Here is a 14,876-nt window from a genome sequence, read left to right on the forward strand (position 1 = left end):
GCTCTCACCGCCCCGTATTTAATACCCTGTGGTTACCATGTTCAGGCTTCCCCGGCTCTTCCTACGTGCTATAACGACGTATTTTTCTCCCTGGGTTGTGGTGGGTTTGCACATGGCGACACAGCCACCCTTCTTCTACCCAAAGGGCGGCTGCGGTTGCATCTCCAGCATCCTCCGAGCCTTGCCAGCCCGTCTGCCCAGCGCTGCCTCTCCCACGCTTTGCAGGATCAGGCCTGGGAAGGGACCCTGGAAGAAGCCGCTGGGCAGATGCGTCCTCAGCTCCCGGGGCGAGGGGAGATTCCCGATGCAGCCACGCCGTCATTGGCCCCAGGTGCCGCGCTGCTGGCTCCCTCCGGAGCGTTTAAATACACTGGAATAAAAAGGAAAGGGGAAGGTTGAAGCTTGACTCCACGTGGTGCTGCCCGGGGAGGTGGGGGGGGCTCTGGAGGGCTCGGGGAGAGAAGCGAAGAGAGGTCCCTGTGCCCTTGGTGACCCAACGGGAGTGATGCCGGTGGGCGTTGGGCTGAGGTTTGGTGTTTTTTGGTAGAGTCAGACATGGCAATGGGTTTAAGGCTGGCGTCCCTGCTACGTGGGCCTCTGTGCCTCTTGCTGTGCTCCTCACCCCCTCGCCAAACCAACCGGGGTTTTGCACGGTTCCATGAGGGAATCGGGACCTTCAGGAGCATCTAAGGTTGCAAAAGCCTCTGGCAACCCGGAGTTGCCCCAACTCCTCTGCCGTGCAAATCCTACGGGAATCGCCTGGGGGATCGGCTCTGGGACAGGGTGGACAAAGACCCTCCTTCGCTCTCCGTGTCCTTCCCACCACCCTTGGGTGCGGAGAGGAGTTTATTGCCGTTAACCCAAACCACCCTTGTGCGTGTGCTGTTGGCAAAGGCGCTCGGCTCCTCATTAAATCCAACTTCTCCTGTTCACGCCAATTAGAGCTAATTAAACTCCTTCCCAGTGATGGCACTCAATCTCTGTCCTTTCAAGAGCCTGATGTGGGCTTGATGAAGACGCGAGGGCTCCCATCGTACAGGCACCTTTATCTGGTTATATGGGACCAGTCGTGGCGTGGATGCTCCTGGTGCCCACAGCCGGATGCTCCCAACCGGGGGAGTGAGGCTGGTACCCGGCTTCACTTCCATAGGAGAAGAAGAGCCAAGGGGGGGCTGCTGTCCCTGTGGTGTTGGTGGCTTTGGGACCCAGTGATGTCCCCAGCCCTGTCTGCAAGGCAGCAGCATCCTGTGCTGGGGCTGGTCCCAGTTTTGGGGTCAGGGTTCCTCTCTGCTCTCACCCATTTTGTTCCTACGCTGTAAAAGGGCTTTCCCTGATAATACACATAATCCCACGAGGTATTTTGCTTCATCACTCATCTCTCCCCATCTCTCTTCCCCTCCAGAGCCCATGCGGGCCCCCAAAGGCCTGGCTTTCTCCGAAATCCAGTCCAGGCAGCTGACGTTGCAGTGGGAGCCGCTGGGTTACAACCTGACCCGCTGTCACACCTACACTGTCTCGCTCTGCTACCGCTATTTCGTGGGCACCGGCCACAACCAAACCTTCCGGGAGTGTGTGAAGATGGAGCGTAACGCCAACCGCTACACCATCAAAAACCTGCTGCCCTACAAGAACATCCACGTCAAGCTCATCCTCTCCAACCCCGAGGGACGCAAGGAGGGCAAGGAAGTCGTATTCCAGACGGATGAGGATGGTGAGTCCGCTCAGGGAGGTGCATCGTCCCCAAAAATGGGATTCTGTGGCTGGTGAGCTGCCAGGGTGTTTTCTTGATACGACGCACATCCATGGTTCTCACCCAGGTGCATGATGGGAATATCTCCTGTGGCCATCACGCTAACGGGATGTTGCAGCCCCAGGGCTGTGCAAGAGGAGGCAAGAGAAAGGGGTGATGAGGGTGGCTGGGGAAGGGAAATGCTGGGAGCGGCTTATGGGGACGAGGGGACTGGATGGGGACGTCACTGCAGAAACGACTGGATGGGGACGTGACTGCAGAAACGCTGCCCCCGTCCTTTGAGCGGAGCGTTTTGGCCGTGCCTGCTCTGGCGGAGGGTGCAGGAGTTGGCTGATGCCTGACTCCTCCCAGCACGAGTCGTCCTCGCTCATCCCTTAGTGTGGAACCAAAGCCTAGCAGTGATAATAATAACAATTAAAACAATCGGTTTGCTCTCGGTCGGGTTTGGGTTGTGCAAATGAACTCTGTGGATGAGTGCGTGGTGATAAATGGGTGTCTGCCCCGGTTATTTGCCAGCAACATTGGTCCTGAACAGCCAAGCTGTTTCTCTTTTCCCTGCTTTGGCTGTGCCCTGGGGTTGGGTCCCTGCTGTCAGCACCCAAGCGGGGCCGATGTCCTTGCTGAAGGCTCCAGCGTTGCTCCAGGACTCCTGGGTTTGGCATCTCTTGCTTCTGCCCAGCCCTTCCCTGAGGATGTCCTGGAGCTGGGGCCACTGGAGAAGTCTCCCAGATCTGGTCTTACCCTGCACCATGGTCCCCGGTTGCTGCTCTCCATCAACTCGGGTCATTTTGGGCTCTGGAGAGGTGGCAAACGTGACAGGGGGTACAGGGCAGAGCTGGCTCCGTGTCTCGGGTGCCACCGGTCAGCAACGAGCCACATCCAGGGCTGGCATCTCCTGCTAACGACTCCTTCTGCTCGTCACATCCTCTTCGCTGCCCCATCAGCACCTCCTCCATGTGCCGTGGTAACTCGGACACCTTCGAGGACAACGTGGCAACCCCCAAAAGCTGCGGCTGGTGGGGTGAGGGGGTCTCATCCTGATCCGCGGAGGGCAGCGGCGGTCGGGGTTGGCGTGGGGTACATGGAGTGGCTGCATCCCAGGGTTGGGTGCTGGGTGCTGAGTGTGGCCAGAGCATCCCTGGCTCTCGCAGAGTTACCGGCGCTTACTGTTAAGCAAGAACATAATTAATCTCCATAGCACTTTTTAGCATCAAGAATCAGCAATTAAGGTGGAAGAACTGATAATTGGAAAGGATCCAGCCGGCTCCAGACCCCCTGGACCACCCCCAAGGAAAAGCCTGCCATGAAATCCCCCTGTATGGGACTTGCCTTGATTTGGGACCCCCCCCAAACCTGCAGCTTTTGCGCGTGCCTTGCTCCTCGCTCCCATTTCCCAGGCTGGAAAGCAGAACCTGCGGAGCTGGAGCAGAGCTGGGAGGGTCTCTGGGTCCCAGTTCCACCTCTAAAGCCTCAATGCGGCACCTTTCCCTGCGCGTCAGCACTTTCTGTATCCCCAGCCCTGAGCCTGCCCAACCGGGGCACCCACCTTCAGGCTCCTGAGGGTTTATTTTCCGGCTATAATTGCTTCAGCTGTTCTCGCCGTGCTGTGACTGCTCCAGCTGTTTGCTTCTCGAATATTAATACAGGAGCTCCAGATGTTTTTTTGCTATACTGTAATCACTCCAGCTGCTTTCCCCTATGTGTTGATTAACCGGGGCTTGCGGCTTGCCCCTTGGATTGAACTTGGGACCGCGTATACGTTTGGTCTCGGGTGAGATGGATTGATGGGTTATCCGCCTATAGATACATCGCAGATATTACCCGTGGGCTTGGCTCAGCGCCTCCCTGCTTGCCTGGGAGGGTGACGAGGATTCGAGCTCCAGCAACTGGGTGATGAGCACCCGCAATTAAGGGAAGGTGAAGAAGGCTCGTTAATCAGAGGACTGGTGATTGTGGTTTATTTTGGCACGAGGTCGGGTTTGGTTGCAGCATCCACTGGTGCAGCGCTGAGGTTTGTCTGGGGGGCGAGGGGGGACCCTGGTGTGGGTTACAAAGCTGCACACCCCCATCCCCAAGGGGTTAACTCGGCGTTTGGGCTGGAAACCCCATTTCTGGGGCGTTAATAACTGGGGGCAAAGCAAGGGTGTTGTTCACAGCATCCCCCTTGGACCCTGGGCAAAGTCCTGCTGGACCTCTGGGTGCGTGGGCAGGACACTGAGAAAAGAGGGTGCTGGATGCATAGGTTGCCCACTGGTGTTTAAGTGCCCCGTACAGATCCGGGGCAGGTTGGTGACCCACGGCTGGAGATTTTGGTCTGTATCGGCACGAAACGCTGAAACTCGGTCCTAGGTACGTGTGGAAATACCCGTGCAGCGTGTTGGTGCTGCAGGGAGCCAGTTCTCACCCTTGCAGGCAGGGTGCATGCAATGCAAGCCAGAATAACCATATATATAAATCCATAAATAAATATATATGTGCGTATATGGATGGCAGAGGGGTATACACACACCTGGGAGCCGTTGTGCGTCTCTGCCGGTCTCAGCCTGGTGAATGCAGAAGGGCGTGGTACCCATACCTATATATAAAAATGTATAGGCTATATATATATATAAAAAAAAATTATGTAGGTACACACATTCCTGCCCTAAAGGTTTCCGTAGTTCTCCGCGAATTTAATAAGCGCCTTGTGTACACGTGTAGGACACGCCGCCTCTGATTAAATTAACTTGTAAATCAAGTGGAAATTGTGTGTTTGCACGGCGGGAAGCGCGTGGAAGGCGATCCTTCTCTCTCGACCCCGTAATTAGATCGGAACAAAAGCTGCGAAAAAGAAAAATAGAGGGGAAAAGCTGACGTCCCTCTGCAAGGAGAGGGTGCGTGTTTTGGGTACTCAAGCCCGCAGCGGAGGATGCTGCTGGCGAGTGGTGGGTTTTGCCGAGCCATTGCCTCTCCGACCCCCTCGGGTCAAGAAATCCATGGTAAAGAAGCAGCTATTGATCCCAGTGCTGTCGATGGCTGTTATTGTTTGCCGTTATTATTGTTGTTGGCGTTAATTAGAGGGGAAGGCTGGGGCATCTCAAGCCTGTCTGCGGATGAGGATGATGTTGCTTGCTGCCAGGAGCACCGGCGGTGTCTCCTGAGGATGCTGGTGGCTCCGGGGGGGATTTGGGTGGTATGGGAAAATGGGAATAATTTTTTTTTCTTTCTTTCCTCGCACTGGTGAACTCAGGTGAGCTCTGCCGGTGACGGCGTGCGGAGGGCTTGCTGCTGTGCCGTTGCAAATGGGGTGATATGCCAGAAATGGTACTTGTGGGGTTTCTGCTGTGCCGTGGGGACCTCCTGCCCTCAAAGTGTCACCAGTGGGCCCAGGAGCGTCGTTGCCTTGAGGAGCATCTCCTTGGGGAGCCACCGGCCCCGTCTGGTGGGGAGCTGGGCAATGTGGCAGAGGGGACGCGATGGCTCCGTCACGGGGGAGAGCTGCTGCAGCCGCCTGGAGGGGTTTCCCGGAGGATTTCTCCTTCCAGCCAGGTTTCTTCCCACATCTGAGCACGTTCCCTTTCCTTCCCCAGTGCCCGGCGGCATCGCATCGGAGTCCCTTACCTTCACCCCGCTGGAGGACATGATATTTCTGAAGTGGGAGGAACCGGTGGAGCCCAACGGCCTCATCACACAGTACGAGGTACGTCCTGGCCGGCTGCGGCACCCGTGGGGGACCCACGGGGACACGGGAGGGTCCCGGCGGGGGGGAGGGATGCACATCTGGGGCAACTGCTGCTTTTGGTCGTGGGGATTAAAGGGGACTGCAGCGTTACTGCTGCCCCCAGGCCCTTCGTTCGGAGCACGGACCCAGCCTGGTTCATCCTCCCCCTAGCAGGGTCTGTCCCTGCTGCTGGCGCGTCCTGCGTTCGGGGTCACTGGTGTTATCCAGCCATGGCTTTTGCAATAAACCTCTGCTTTAATTTACCCCAAAAAGCATCCACCTTCCAGGCTGCCCCTGTGACCATCCCTTCCTCTGAATTCATCCCTGTAACCCCTTCTCCGTCCGGATCCGGGGTCTCTCCCCTCTCCCGCTGGTGATGCTCTGCCTTCTCCCTGCAGATCAGCTACCAGAGCATCGAGTCCTCCGACCCAGCAGTCAACGTGCCCGGCCCGCGCCGCACCGTCTCCAAACTACGCAACGAGACCTACCACGTCTTCTCCAACCTCCACCCCGGCACCCCGTACCTCTTCTCGGTTCCGAGCCCGCACCGGCAAGGGTTTTGGCCAGACGGCGCTCACCGAGATCACCACCAACATCTCCGGTATGTTCCTTCAAGCTCCACACCTGGTGCTGGGGCTTCTCCGCACAGGTATATGATGGCAGTGCTGGACCCTCTGGTGTGCTCCCGTGGATTTTGGTGACTGGATGCCGCTATTGAAGGATGCTTTTGATGGTGGCAGCTGTGCCGTGACCCCCCTGGGCAGCCCCCCAAAGCCATCAGCTGGGCTCTCTGGGGTTCTCTGGCTGCGAGGTCCGGTCAGCCCGGCGCACTGGTGCTGTCTGAGCTATCGCTGTACAAGCGAGGGATTAATTGGGCTTTGTTAATAAGCCTTGCAGTACTTGGGGCTGCTTGCTCATGTCTGCGGCGTCGCTATTGACTGCAGCAAATGGGCTGAGATGAGCCCTAACAGGGGCACCGAAACTGCAAAGCGGCGTGAGCTGGACCCCAGCGGCGGCTAGTGATGGCTTGGGGACCACGGGGCCATGCCAGGCACGAGGGTGTCCCCCACTTTGGTCTGGGGGTGCTGCTGGGCTGACTTGGGTGTCCCTCTGCCCTGGGGTGGGATGCTCATGCTGTGCCGGTGATTCGGAGCGGTGCTGTCCCCGGGGTGCATCTCGAGGCCGGTGCATTCGGATCCTGCTGAGGATCGATCCTGCTCCCGTCTCCTCCCCTCTGCCAGACTGGGGTTGATAACCCCCCCTGGGCACACACCCACGGGTCCTCTTGGAATAATTCACATTACACCAATTGGTGATGCCTTGTTGTGGACAAGTCTGCTCATGCCTCAGTTTCCCCCCTCCCCAAGCAGAGGGGAGCTGCGACCACATCCTTGGGGACCAGGACTCACCCCTGCCCACTTTCCCCTCCTCCCTTTCCAGCTCCCACCTTCGACTACGGGGACATGCCATCGCCGCTGAGTGAGTCAACCGGTGCTGCTGCGGCCGGCGCAGGGCAGAGGGGCTCCCATCAGGTAGGTTGGGGTTGTCCGAGGGCAAGACCCCCCACAAATGAGGTAGCACAGCATGGACGGTGGGGTTGAGCACCAAGGGAAAGGGCAGGACCATCCTTTCCACGAAGCTAACCTGTGCCTGGCCCTCACCAGCACCTACCAGGTCATTGTAGAAGAAGACCGACCCAAGAAGCTCAAGCGGGAGCTGGGTGGGCAGGAGTGCTTCCCGGTGCCACTCACCTTCGATGACGCTGTGTCCCGTGGCTCCGTACACTACTTTGGGGCCGAGTTGCCTGCCAGCAGCCTCACTGAAGCCAAACCCTTCACCGTGGGCGACAACCAGACCTACAGCGGCTACTGGAACCCACCGCTGGAACCCAAGAAGGCCTATCTCATCTACTTCCAAGCCATGAGCAACCTCAAAGGGGTGAGTAGCCGTGGTGGGGACCCCGCTCCATCGGGTGGGGTGTCTGGGGTCCCGGTTGGACCAGGCAGGAGCCCAACTGGGGTCTGAGGGGGGGGGTCAGAAAAAATGGGACTTGTTTTGGATCCCCTTCCCTTGGGTCCCCCACTCTGGGCTCACCCCCAGTGTCCTGCCCAGGGAGGAACTGGTGCTCCGGGCCACCCTTAGGGCACATTGGGGTCACGGGTGGGTGTCCCCCTTCCTCCCGGCACCCCTGGGCTGTGCCTGTCCCCCTCCCAGTGCCAATGCCAGGGGTGGAGGAGCCCAACCTCCGCCACCCACTGTGACACCAGCCAGGACCCCAGCCAGCACCGGTGCGGATGAGACCACATTCCCGGAGCTCATCCTGGTGTGGAGAAGGCCCCTTTGGGCTGCAGGAGCTGCGTGCACCTTCCGGGGACCCCCTGCCGAGAGAGCCGCCGCTGCAGAGAGCTCCTGGGGAGCTGCCGCGTTCCCGGGCTGCCCTCTCCCTGCTGCTGCTGCCACTTCTGTCCCCAAAGCTGTGACGGCTCTACTCCGGCAACAACCCTTGCATCATCCCCCTGGGCTGATTTCTTCCAAGTCACCGGTGGGACCACTGGGACCCCCTGGGGACCCTTCTCAACTTCACTTGCTCCGGCAGCTCCCGTCCTGCCTGGGAGAGGATGAGGTGTGAAAGCGAAGCGGCAGGACCACAGCAGCATCCTCATCCTGCACGGCTCTGTCTTGCCAGAAAGGTGCTGGTTTTTGAATCCGGTGCTGGTTTTTGAATCCTTTCCTCCGCTCCAGGATCAGTCACACCTTGGTGGGTTGTAATTAGAGCTGAGACGGACAGGGAGGATCTCGGCTCTGACTCGCTTGGGCACTGCTGGATAATAACTGGTAGCTGACGCTGTTTTATAGCTTTCCTGCTGGGAGGCAATGGATTTGTCCCGGCTGCCATCAGATGTTGTGAAAAAGCCGGAACCCAGCTTGGATTTTTCATGGTTTTTGTGCCAGATGGAGCAAGAAGCAGGAGAAGCAAGAGCTGGTAACCTTGGGGAGAGCGGTGCCGGTGCTGGCCCTGCCATGGGGCGCGTCTCGGTCCGAGGGCGGGTGGAGCAGCGTTGCCAGCACTGGTGTCCCAAGGGGCTGGAGGATGCTCAAGGAAGAAGGCAATCCTGCGAAAGTGGTGCTTTTTATTTTGCAACAGAAGTTGAATGTATGGAAAGATGGAATATTTTAGCTGAACCTGTCTCTAAAAATGCAAATGCTAAAACTGTTGGAGACCTGAACTGGAAGCCCTCCTGGCAACCTGGGCAGCAAGCGCAGAGCACTGGGGCTGGGGCTTGAAAACTTTGATTGCTGAACCCCCTCCCCACCCCAAGAAGCTGTGAATGATGACCCGAGAGTGTTTTAGCTGTAGTTGGTGATGTGCCGTGTCCCTCCTTCGATGATCTTGAGCTTTGCCATCCCCTCTGTGCCAGGAGCGATGGCCTTGGCTAAACCTGAGGATGCTGCTTTAGGGGATGCTGGGGACAGATCAGTCGGCAGCATCTCTTGGGGTGTGTGTCCCTAGGAGCTCCTTTGGCTCAGCAGTGGGTGCTGCAGCACAAATCACCTGCAAACTCCCCTGGTTTGGGGTTCAACGCACCAACAGACCAGCCTTGCATCCGCCCAGCCTCGCTCGGAGCGGGAGTGGGGAGCGGAGCTACCACAATGCTCATCCGACACTGACCCCCCCCTCCTTTTTTTTCCCCTCCGTAGGAAACCCGGCTGAACTGTGTCCGGATCGCTCGCAAAGGTGAGCCTTCCCTTTCCCAGCCGGCGTGATCCCACCGAGGCCGTGGACCCAAACCGGCGGCTTCTCCGGTGGTCGGTGCCGTGCTGGTGGGTGTCATCACCAGTTGCATGCGATGGTTTATTACAGCCCCATCCCGTGCTCTTGTTTCTCACTTTCTTGGGTGTCTGGATTTTTTTTTCCCCCTTGGTTGAATTTTTTTCCTCTTAATGCCCTTATGGTGGTGGTGGTGGGAGGCCGGAGTTGGTGATACTGGATACCGAATCCGGGGGTGGGTGAGCTTACGTTGGGCATGATGAAAGGTGGCCCAAAGGGACCATCTCACCCCCCGGGAACCCAGAGAGGGACTCGCCCACAGTCATAGCGTGGCACTGCAAAGCCCCGTAACGTCTCGGTGAAATAAAATGTGTTGAAGGAGCAGCGTGCATCCCATGGGACAAATCCCAGTGTTTTCCTATCTGATGTCACCAATCCCACTGGAGCTGAGCGTTGACGCCTCCTGCCTGTCCTTGTTCCCCCGGCAGCTGCCTGCAAAGAGAGCAAACGGCCCCTGGAAGTGTCGCAGCACTCGGAGGAGATGGGCCTGATCCTGGGGATCTGTGCTGGAGGGCTCATTGTCCTGATTATCCTCCTGGGAGCCATCATCGTCGTCATTCGGAAAGGGTAAGGAGACCTGGGGTCGTGGCTGGTTGCCTCCATCCATCCCTTCCTCCTAGTTCAGCCCTTCTCCACCACCCCAGCGCTAACTGGGAGTTACTGGTGGTGATACTGCCGTGCTGGGCAGACTCCAAACCCTCCCTCGAACTCTGCTTCCCATGTGCTTGTGCATCCCACCGGGCATGCTCCCCTCCTTGCTCTGTGACACCAGGCACGTCAGGAGGCACCGGGGACACTGGGGGACCAAGGAGCAAAGTCCCAGGGATGTCCCTTCGCCCTCGGGGCTCTGGAGCTTTGTTCCACTGTCCCTCTCCCCCGTATTTTTCAGTCTCTTGCCACTTTTTCTGCTTCTTCTTGACTTTGTGCTGCTCTGTTGATTCTGCATTGATGGAAGCGCTTCTGGCCAGGATCAGGCTTGGACGGACCCTGAGCCGGTGCTGAGCCTGGCTGTCCCCATCCTGCCAGCTCTCCCCCTGCTAACAGCAGCTGAAGGACCCCAAAACCTGCAGCCCTGCACCTCTCCAGCCCCAAATTATGAAAATCAGCTTAATCTGCACTGAAATACTGTCTCGGGGCTTCCCTGCTGCCTTGGCCAGCCTGGGGCTGGATCCGTCCACGTTGAGCGTTGCTGCCTGGGGTCTGGCTGTACCGGTACCCTCCCATCGGGGTGCCTTAGGGATGGGGCTGTGCACAGTTCCCTTGCATCCAGCTGGCATTCAGGAAGGAAGGGAAGGCATTTTCACTATTGCCCCTCCGCCGAGCCCTCCCCGAGATGGCAGTTGAGTGCCCAGCACCTCCCAGCACCGGGGTGGAATAGAGCCCCAGGGATGCTCGGTTCTGGGATGATGGCCGGAAAAAAAATTCCACCTGTGGCTCTTGCCTGGAAAGCGGTGTAGTGGGTCTTGCTGAAATACCCGGGCAGACTCTGACTCTTGTCCTAGGCTCTGGTTCCTTGAGAGCGTTGGGAAGGAGCAGCATCCCCCCTTCCTCTGGGGTCGTGGCTGGGTGCCCCGGGGTGCGGGTTCTCAGACTGTCCTGGGCTTGTTTTAATGGGGAGCCACTGAATTGCCAGTGAAATGTGAGCAATCCCTTGCTGAGAGCCTCCAGCTGGTTCTAAATGAGTCCTTAAAATTTGGGTGCACACTGGAGGGGAGGTTTTCTCAGGGCTGATGGTCCCTGGGGACCCCCCAAACTGCTCTCCCACCCCCATGGGGGTCCCCACGTTCCCCAGGGAGCTCAGCACGGCTGGTGTGGATGCGGCCGTGGCCGTCGTGGTGGGCTTTCACTCGAGAAGCTCGGTGGGGTGGGAGGGAGGAGGGCGAGGGCTTTTCGGGACACTCGTCCCCGGGAGCGCTGGGGATGCGGCTGCTGCTTTTTGCTTGGGCGCAGCGCTCTGGAAAACGACTTCTTATTGTGTGGGGCTTGAGGTGGCACCGGGCTGGGGGGGCTCTCAAGCAGGGGAGAAAGGGCAGCAATTAAATGTCTTCCCTGTGCAGAGCTTGGGATGATGGAGGAAAGTACGTTAACAGCTAGGGGGGAGAGAAAAATAGCAGGGCACAACCTCAGGCCGTGTAAATCTGTAAAGCTCTTTATGGCTTTGTTCACCCTGAAAGGATTCTTGCTGATTTGTACCAGCTGGCAAAGTAAGGCTGTAGCATCCCTGCCCGCTGCCAGGGGTGCAGGACTGGCTCCTGGCGCCCCGTCTGCCGTTGCTCTGGGCTGATGCCCTTGCGTACGGCGTCAAATCTGTCCCTGATGGAGCAAATGCCGGCGGTGCTGATGTGTTTTCAGGAGCGATGCTGGGGGTAGAGAGCCACGAGTGGGGCTCTGCTGCATTGCCATTGGGGCAGCTTTGCTTCAGCATCTCGGGGTGAACCTGTTGAAGTACAAAGCAGAGCCACAAATCAGACCCAGTGCCGGGGGCCTGGAATTTGGGGCTGTTGGGAAGCTGGGATGAGCTCATAAATCTCCTCTGGAGTGTTTTGCTGTTGGAGAAACTCTGATGTGGTGGAATGGGAATGCAGCCCTGGAATACGCTCGCCCTTAATAAATGGTGCACCGGAGAAGTGATGTCCTGACCCCATCTCTCCCACGGGGGTTGCCCAGTCCTTAACTGGCTCCGAGGGGGATGCCCTACATTTTGGACACGTTTGCTCTTCAGTCTTAAAAATTGTGAAATAACCCCTCAGACAAGGGTACTGTGGACACCCCACTGCCGGGACGGGGATCGTGGTTATCCTGAGAGCCGGTGCTTGGGCTCTGCTGCCGGAATGCCGGCTCCTGCCCCGAGTAAAGAACCTATGGATGCAAAAGGGGAACAAGGTTTCTTTACGGTGCATTTAATTTTCCGGCAGCTGAGTTGCCCCGTAACTCCCCTTCCCTATACCGGAGAAAAGCTGCTTATGCAATTTCTGCTGTTCTCTTTGTTTGCACGCTTGCCAGGAGGAACTACTATTCTTATTCCTATTACCCGTAAGTAATTGTCATTCTTTTTCTCCATCGCCCTTCCTCCCGGCCGTCCCCTTGCCCTGCTGCTCCAACAAGTCCTTTTCTCTGCCGAGTACATTTTAAGGGCCTCTTTGGCTTGGGGAAAATAACGTTGCCGAGCTTGTTAGAGACTGAAGGCAGCATAAAAGGGAAAGGGCAGTGACTCTGGGTTGTGCTCTGGATTTTGGAAGCATCTTGCAGTGTCCTGATCCCACCAAGATGCCGACGTGGGCTCAGATCTCCTGTTCGTCCTTCTGGTTTAATCCCTGCTCTGGCTTCTTGGGAGCCTGATGCTGCCTCTTGAAAACAATCAGGTTTTTTTGCCTAAATGTCTTGAATTTGAGGTGTGAGGTTCTGTTCCAACAAGAGCTCCTGGGTTTTCCCAACATCTTCATTGGGTGCCTAACGGGGACCTTGCATGGGGGAAAAAGCCTCCCGGGTGGGTGCTGAGCACATGTGTGCAGTCAGGGGGTCCAGCTTGTCCCTTGGGATGGATTTGGCCCCCTGGCATAGTTTTAGAATCACAGAATGGTTTGGGTGGGAAGGGACCTTTAAAGGCCATACAGTCCAACCCCCTGCCATGAGCAGGGACATCTTCAACCAGACCAGGTTGCTCAGAGCCCTGTCCAACCTGACCATGAATGTTTCCAGGGATGGGGCATCTACCACCTCTCTGGGCAACCTCTGCCAGTGCCTCACCACCCTCAGCATAAAAAAAATCTCTTCCTGCTATCTAGACTGAATCTCCGCTCTTTTAGTTTAAAACCATGACCCCTTGTCCTGTATCCCTACAGGCCCTACTAATGAGTCCCTCCCCATCTTTCTTATAAGAGACCCTTTAGGTACTGGAAGGCTGCTCTAAGGTCTCCCTGGAGCCTTCTCTTCTCCAGGCTGAACAACCCCAACTCTCTCAGCCTGTCCTCACAGGAGAGGTGCTCCAGCCCTCTCATCATTTTTGTGGCCTCCTGTAGACCTGCTCCAACAGGTCCACGTCCTCCTTCTACTTCTTGCCCTTGTGCAGCGCAGGGATGCACGCGGCGTGTTGGGTGGTCCATGTTGCAGCGAGGTGATGTGGGGCGATGGGGTGGGTAATGCCTGGAGAAATGGGGCTGGGGGAGAGCTGGGGCAGACCTGTGCAATGCCAGATGACTGGGGAGAGCCTTCACTTGCCCAAGGGGTGTTCCTGGCTGTTCCAGCCACTGGGCGTTTTGAGGAGGGGGACAGGAGGGGACATTGAGGATGAGTTGCTGTAACCAGTGAGGGATGATCCATGTGGGGCTGCGACCAGCTTGGGGCACCAGAAAACCGAAGGATGATGGCTGCTGGTGGAAATAATCCATCCTACTCCATGAAATAATCCAAGCCTGGTAGCTTTGAGGGGATCTTACAGCACCGTCAGGTCAGCCCTACTTACGTGTGCTTCTTCCCCCTCCTCCCCTTTGCATCCCCCTGCAGAAAACCCGTCAACATGACCAAAGCGACCATTAATTACCGCCACGAGAAGACGCACATGATGAGTGCTATCGACAGGAGCTTCACCGACCAGAGCACGCTGCAGGAGGACGAGCGCCTGGGGCTCTCCTTTATGGACACCCACAACTACGGCCACCGAGGTAGGGACGGGGAACGGCGACATCCCCCCCGCTCCCATCCAGCCCCAGCAAGGGTCCTCCATAATCCCTAAATATCCCAGAAACAGCTGAAATATTTATCCAAGGCTCAGTAACAGGTATTGCATCTATTTTAGCCTGATGTGTGTGGCACGTTGCAGGCTTTTCCCTACTCTGTGTAAACCTCCAAGGGCATCGATCCAATCAGTGTCTGTAGTAGCTTTTATTATCATCCAGGCTTTGCTGAAGGAGAAACACTCGTGGGCAGCTCGAGCTGGGTCTCTCAACCTCTCGAAGTGGAGATTTGAGCTCGTGGCTGGGAGAGTTGAGGCCATTCGTGGGCTCAAACGCTGGCTGCAGCCCCCTGACGCTGGGCGAACCCCAACTCTTTGCTTACGTTGAGGTTGAAAGTTTTCCACCAGCCTTCGCCCAGCACGCCCGGCCTGGCTCTGCACAGCCCTGCGCTTCGAAGGGTTAAAGAGCCACCGCCGTCACGTCCGAGGGAGACTGATAATTTAACACCCACTGGAGTACGCATCCCCGTGCTGATTTAGTTGTAAAAGAACGCGTTGGATGCCCCAGTTTCAACCATATGCTAATAACATCTGTTACAGTAACTTCAAGATGCTGCTTACACACGGCTCTGCTCCACCGGCTGCGGGATTAATACGCTTCCCTGCATTGTCTCACCGATAATAGAAGCCCAGAGGGCAAACTTTTCCTTCTCTTAATATGTCTCGCTAGGTGTATTATTTTTCGGTTACTGTCCTCGAAACGCTCAAAGGCCAGTGGGTCTCTGAGTGGGTTGAGCTGGGGCTGCTGGTCCTCGGTTTCTTTAGGGAAGGGGGGCTCTGGGGCCGGATCCTGCTCCCACCCGCTTGCTTGCTCTGCTGCTGGCTGCTCCCATCCCTTTACTTGGTAGCGGCCGCTCCCTGCCTA

The 14,876-nt window shown here is 57.2% G+C and overlaps 1 protein-coding gene across 1 annotated transcript in view; it reads left to right on the forward strand.

Annotated features, from left to right (window-relative positions):
- PTPRU (protein tyrosine phosphatase, receptor type, U) overlaps positions 1-14,876 on the forward strand; it is a gene marked incomplete at its 3' end in the record, with an annotated part of 24,589 nt that overhangs the window by 2,649 nt on the left and 7,064 nt on the right. Inside the window, 10 exon segments of the mRNA XM_009704722.1 lie at positions 1,403-1,711; positions 5,320-5,429; positions 5,849-5,986; positions 5,988-6,051; positions 6,891-6,936; positions 6,938-6,982; positions 7,115-7,388; positions 9,150-9,186; positions 9,708-9,846; positions 13,783-13,940. Coding sequence (XP_009703024.1) covers positions 1,403-1,711; positions 5,320-5,429; positions 5,849-5,986; positions 5,988-6,051; positions 6,891-6,936; positions 6,938-6,982; positions 7,115-7,388; positions 9,150-9,186; positions 9,708-9,846; positions 13,783-13,940 — 1,320 coding nt within the window.

The sequence above is a fragment of the Cariama cristata genome, unplaced genomic scaffold, assembly GCF_000690535.1.
Source record: "Cariama cristata isolate BGI_N322 unplaced genomic scaffold, ASM69053v1 scaffold6527, whole genome shotgun sequence".
Taxonomy (NCBI): domain Eukaryota; kingdom Metazoa; phylum Chordata; class Aves; order Cariamiformes; family Cariamidae; genus Cariama; species Cariama cristata.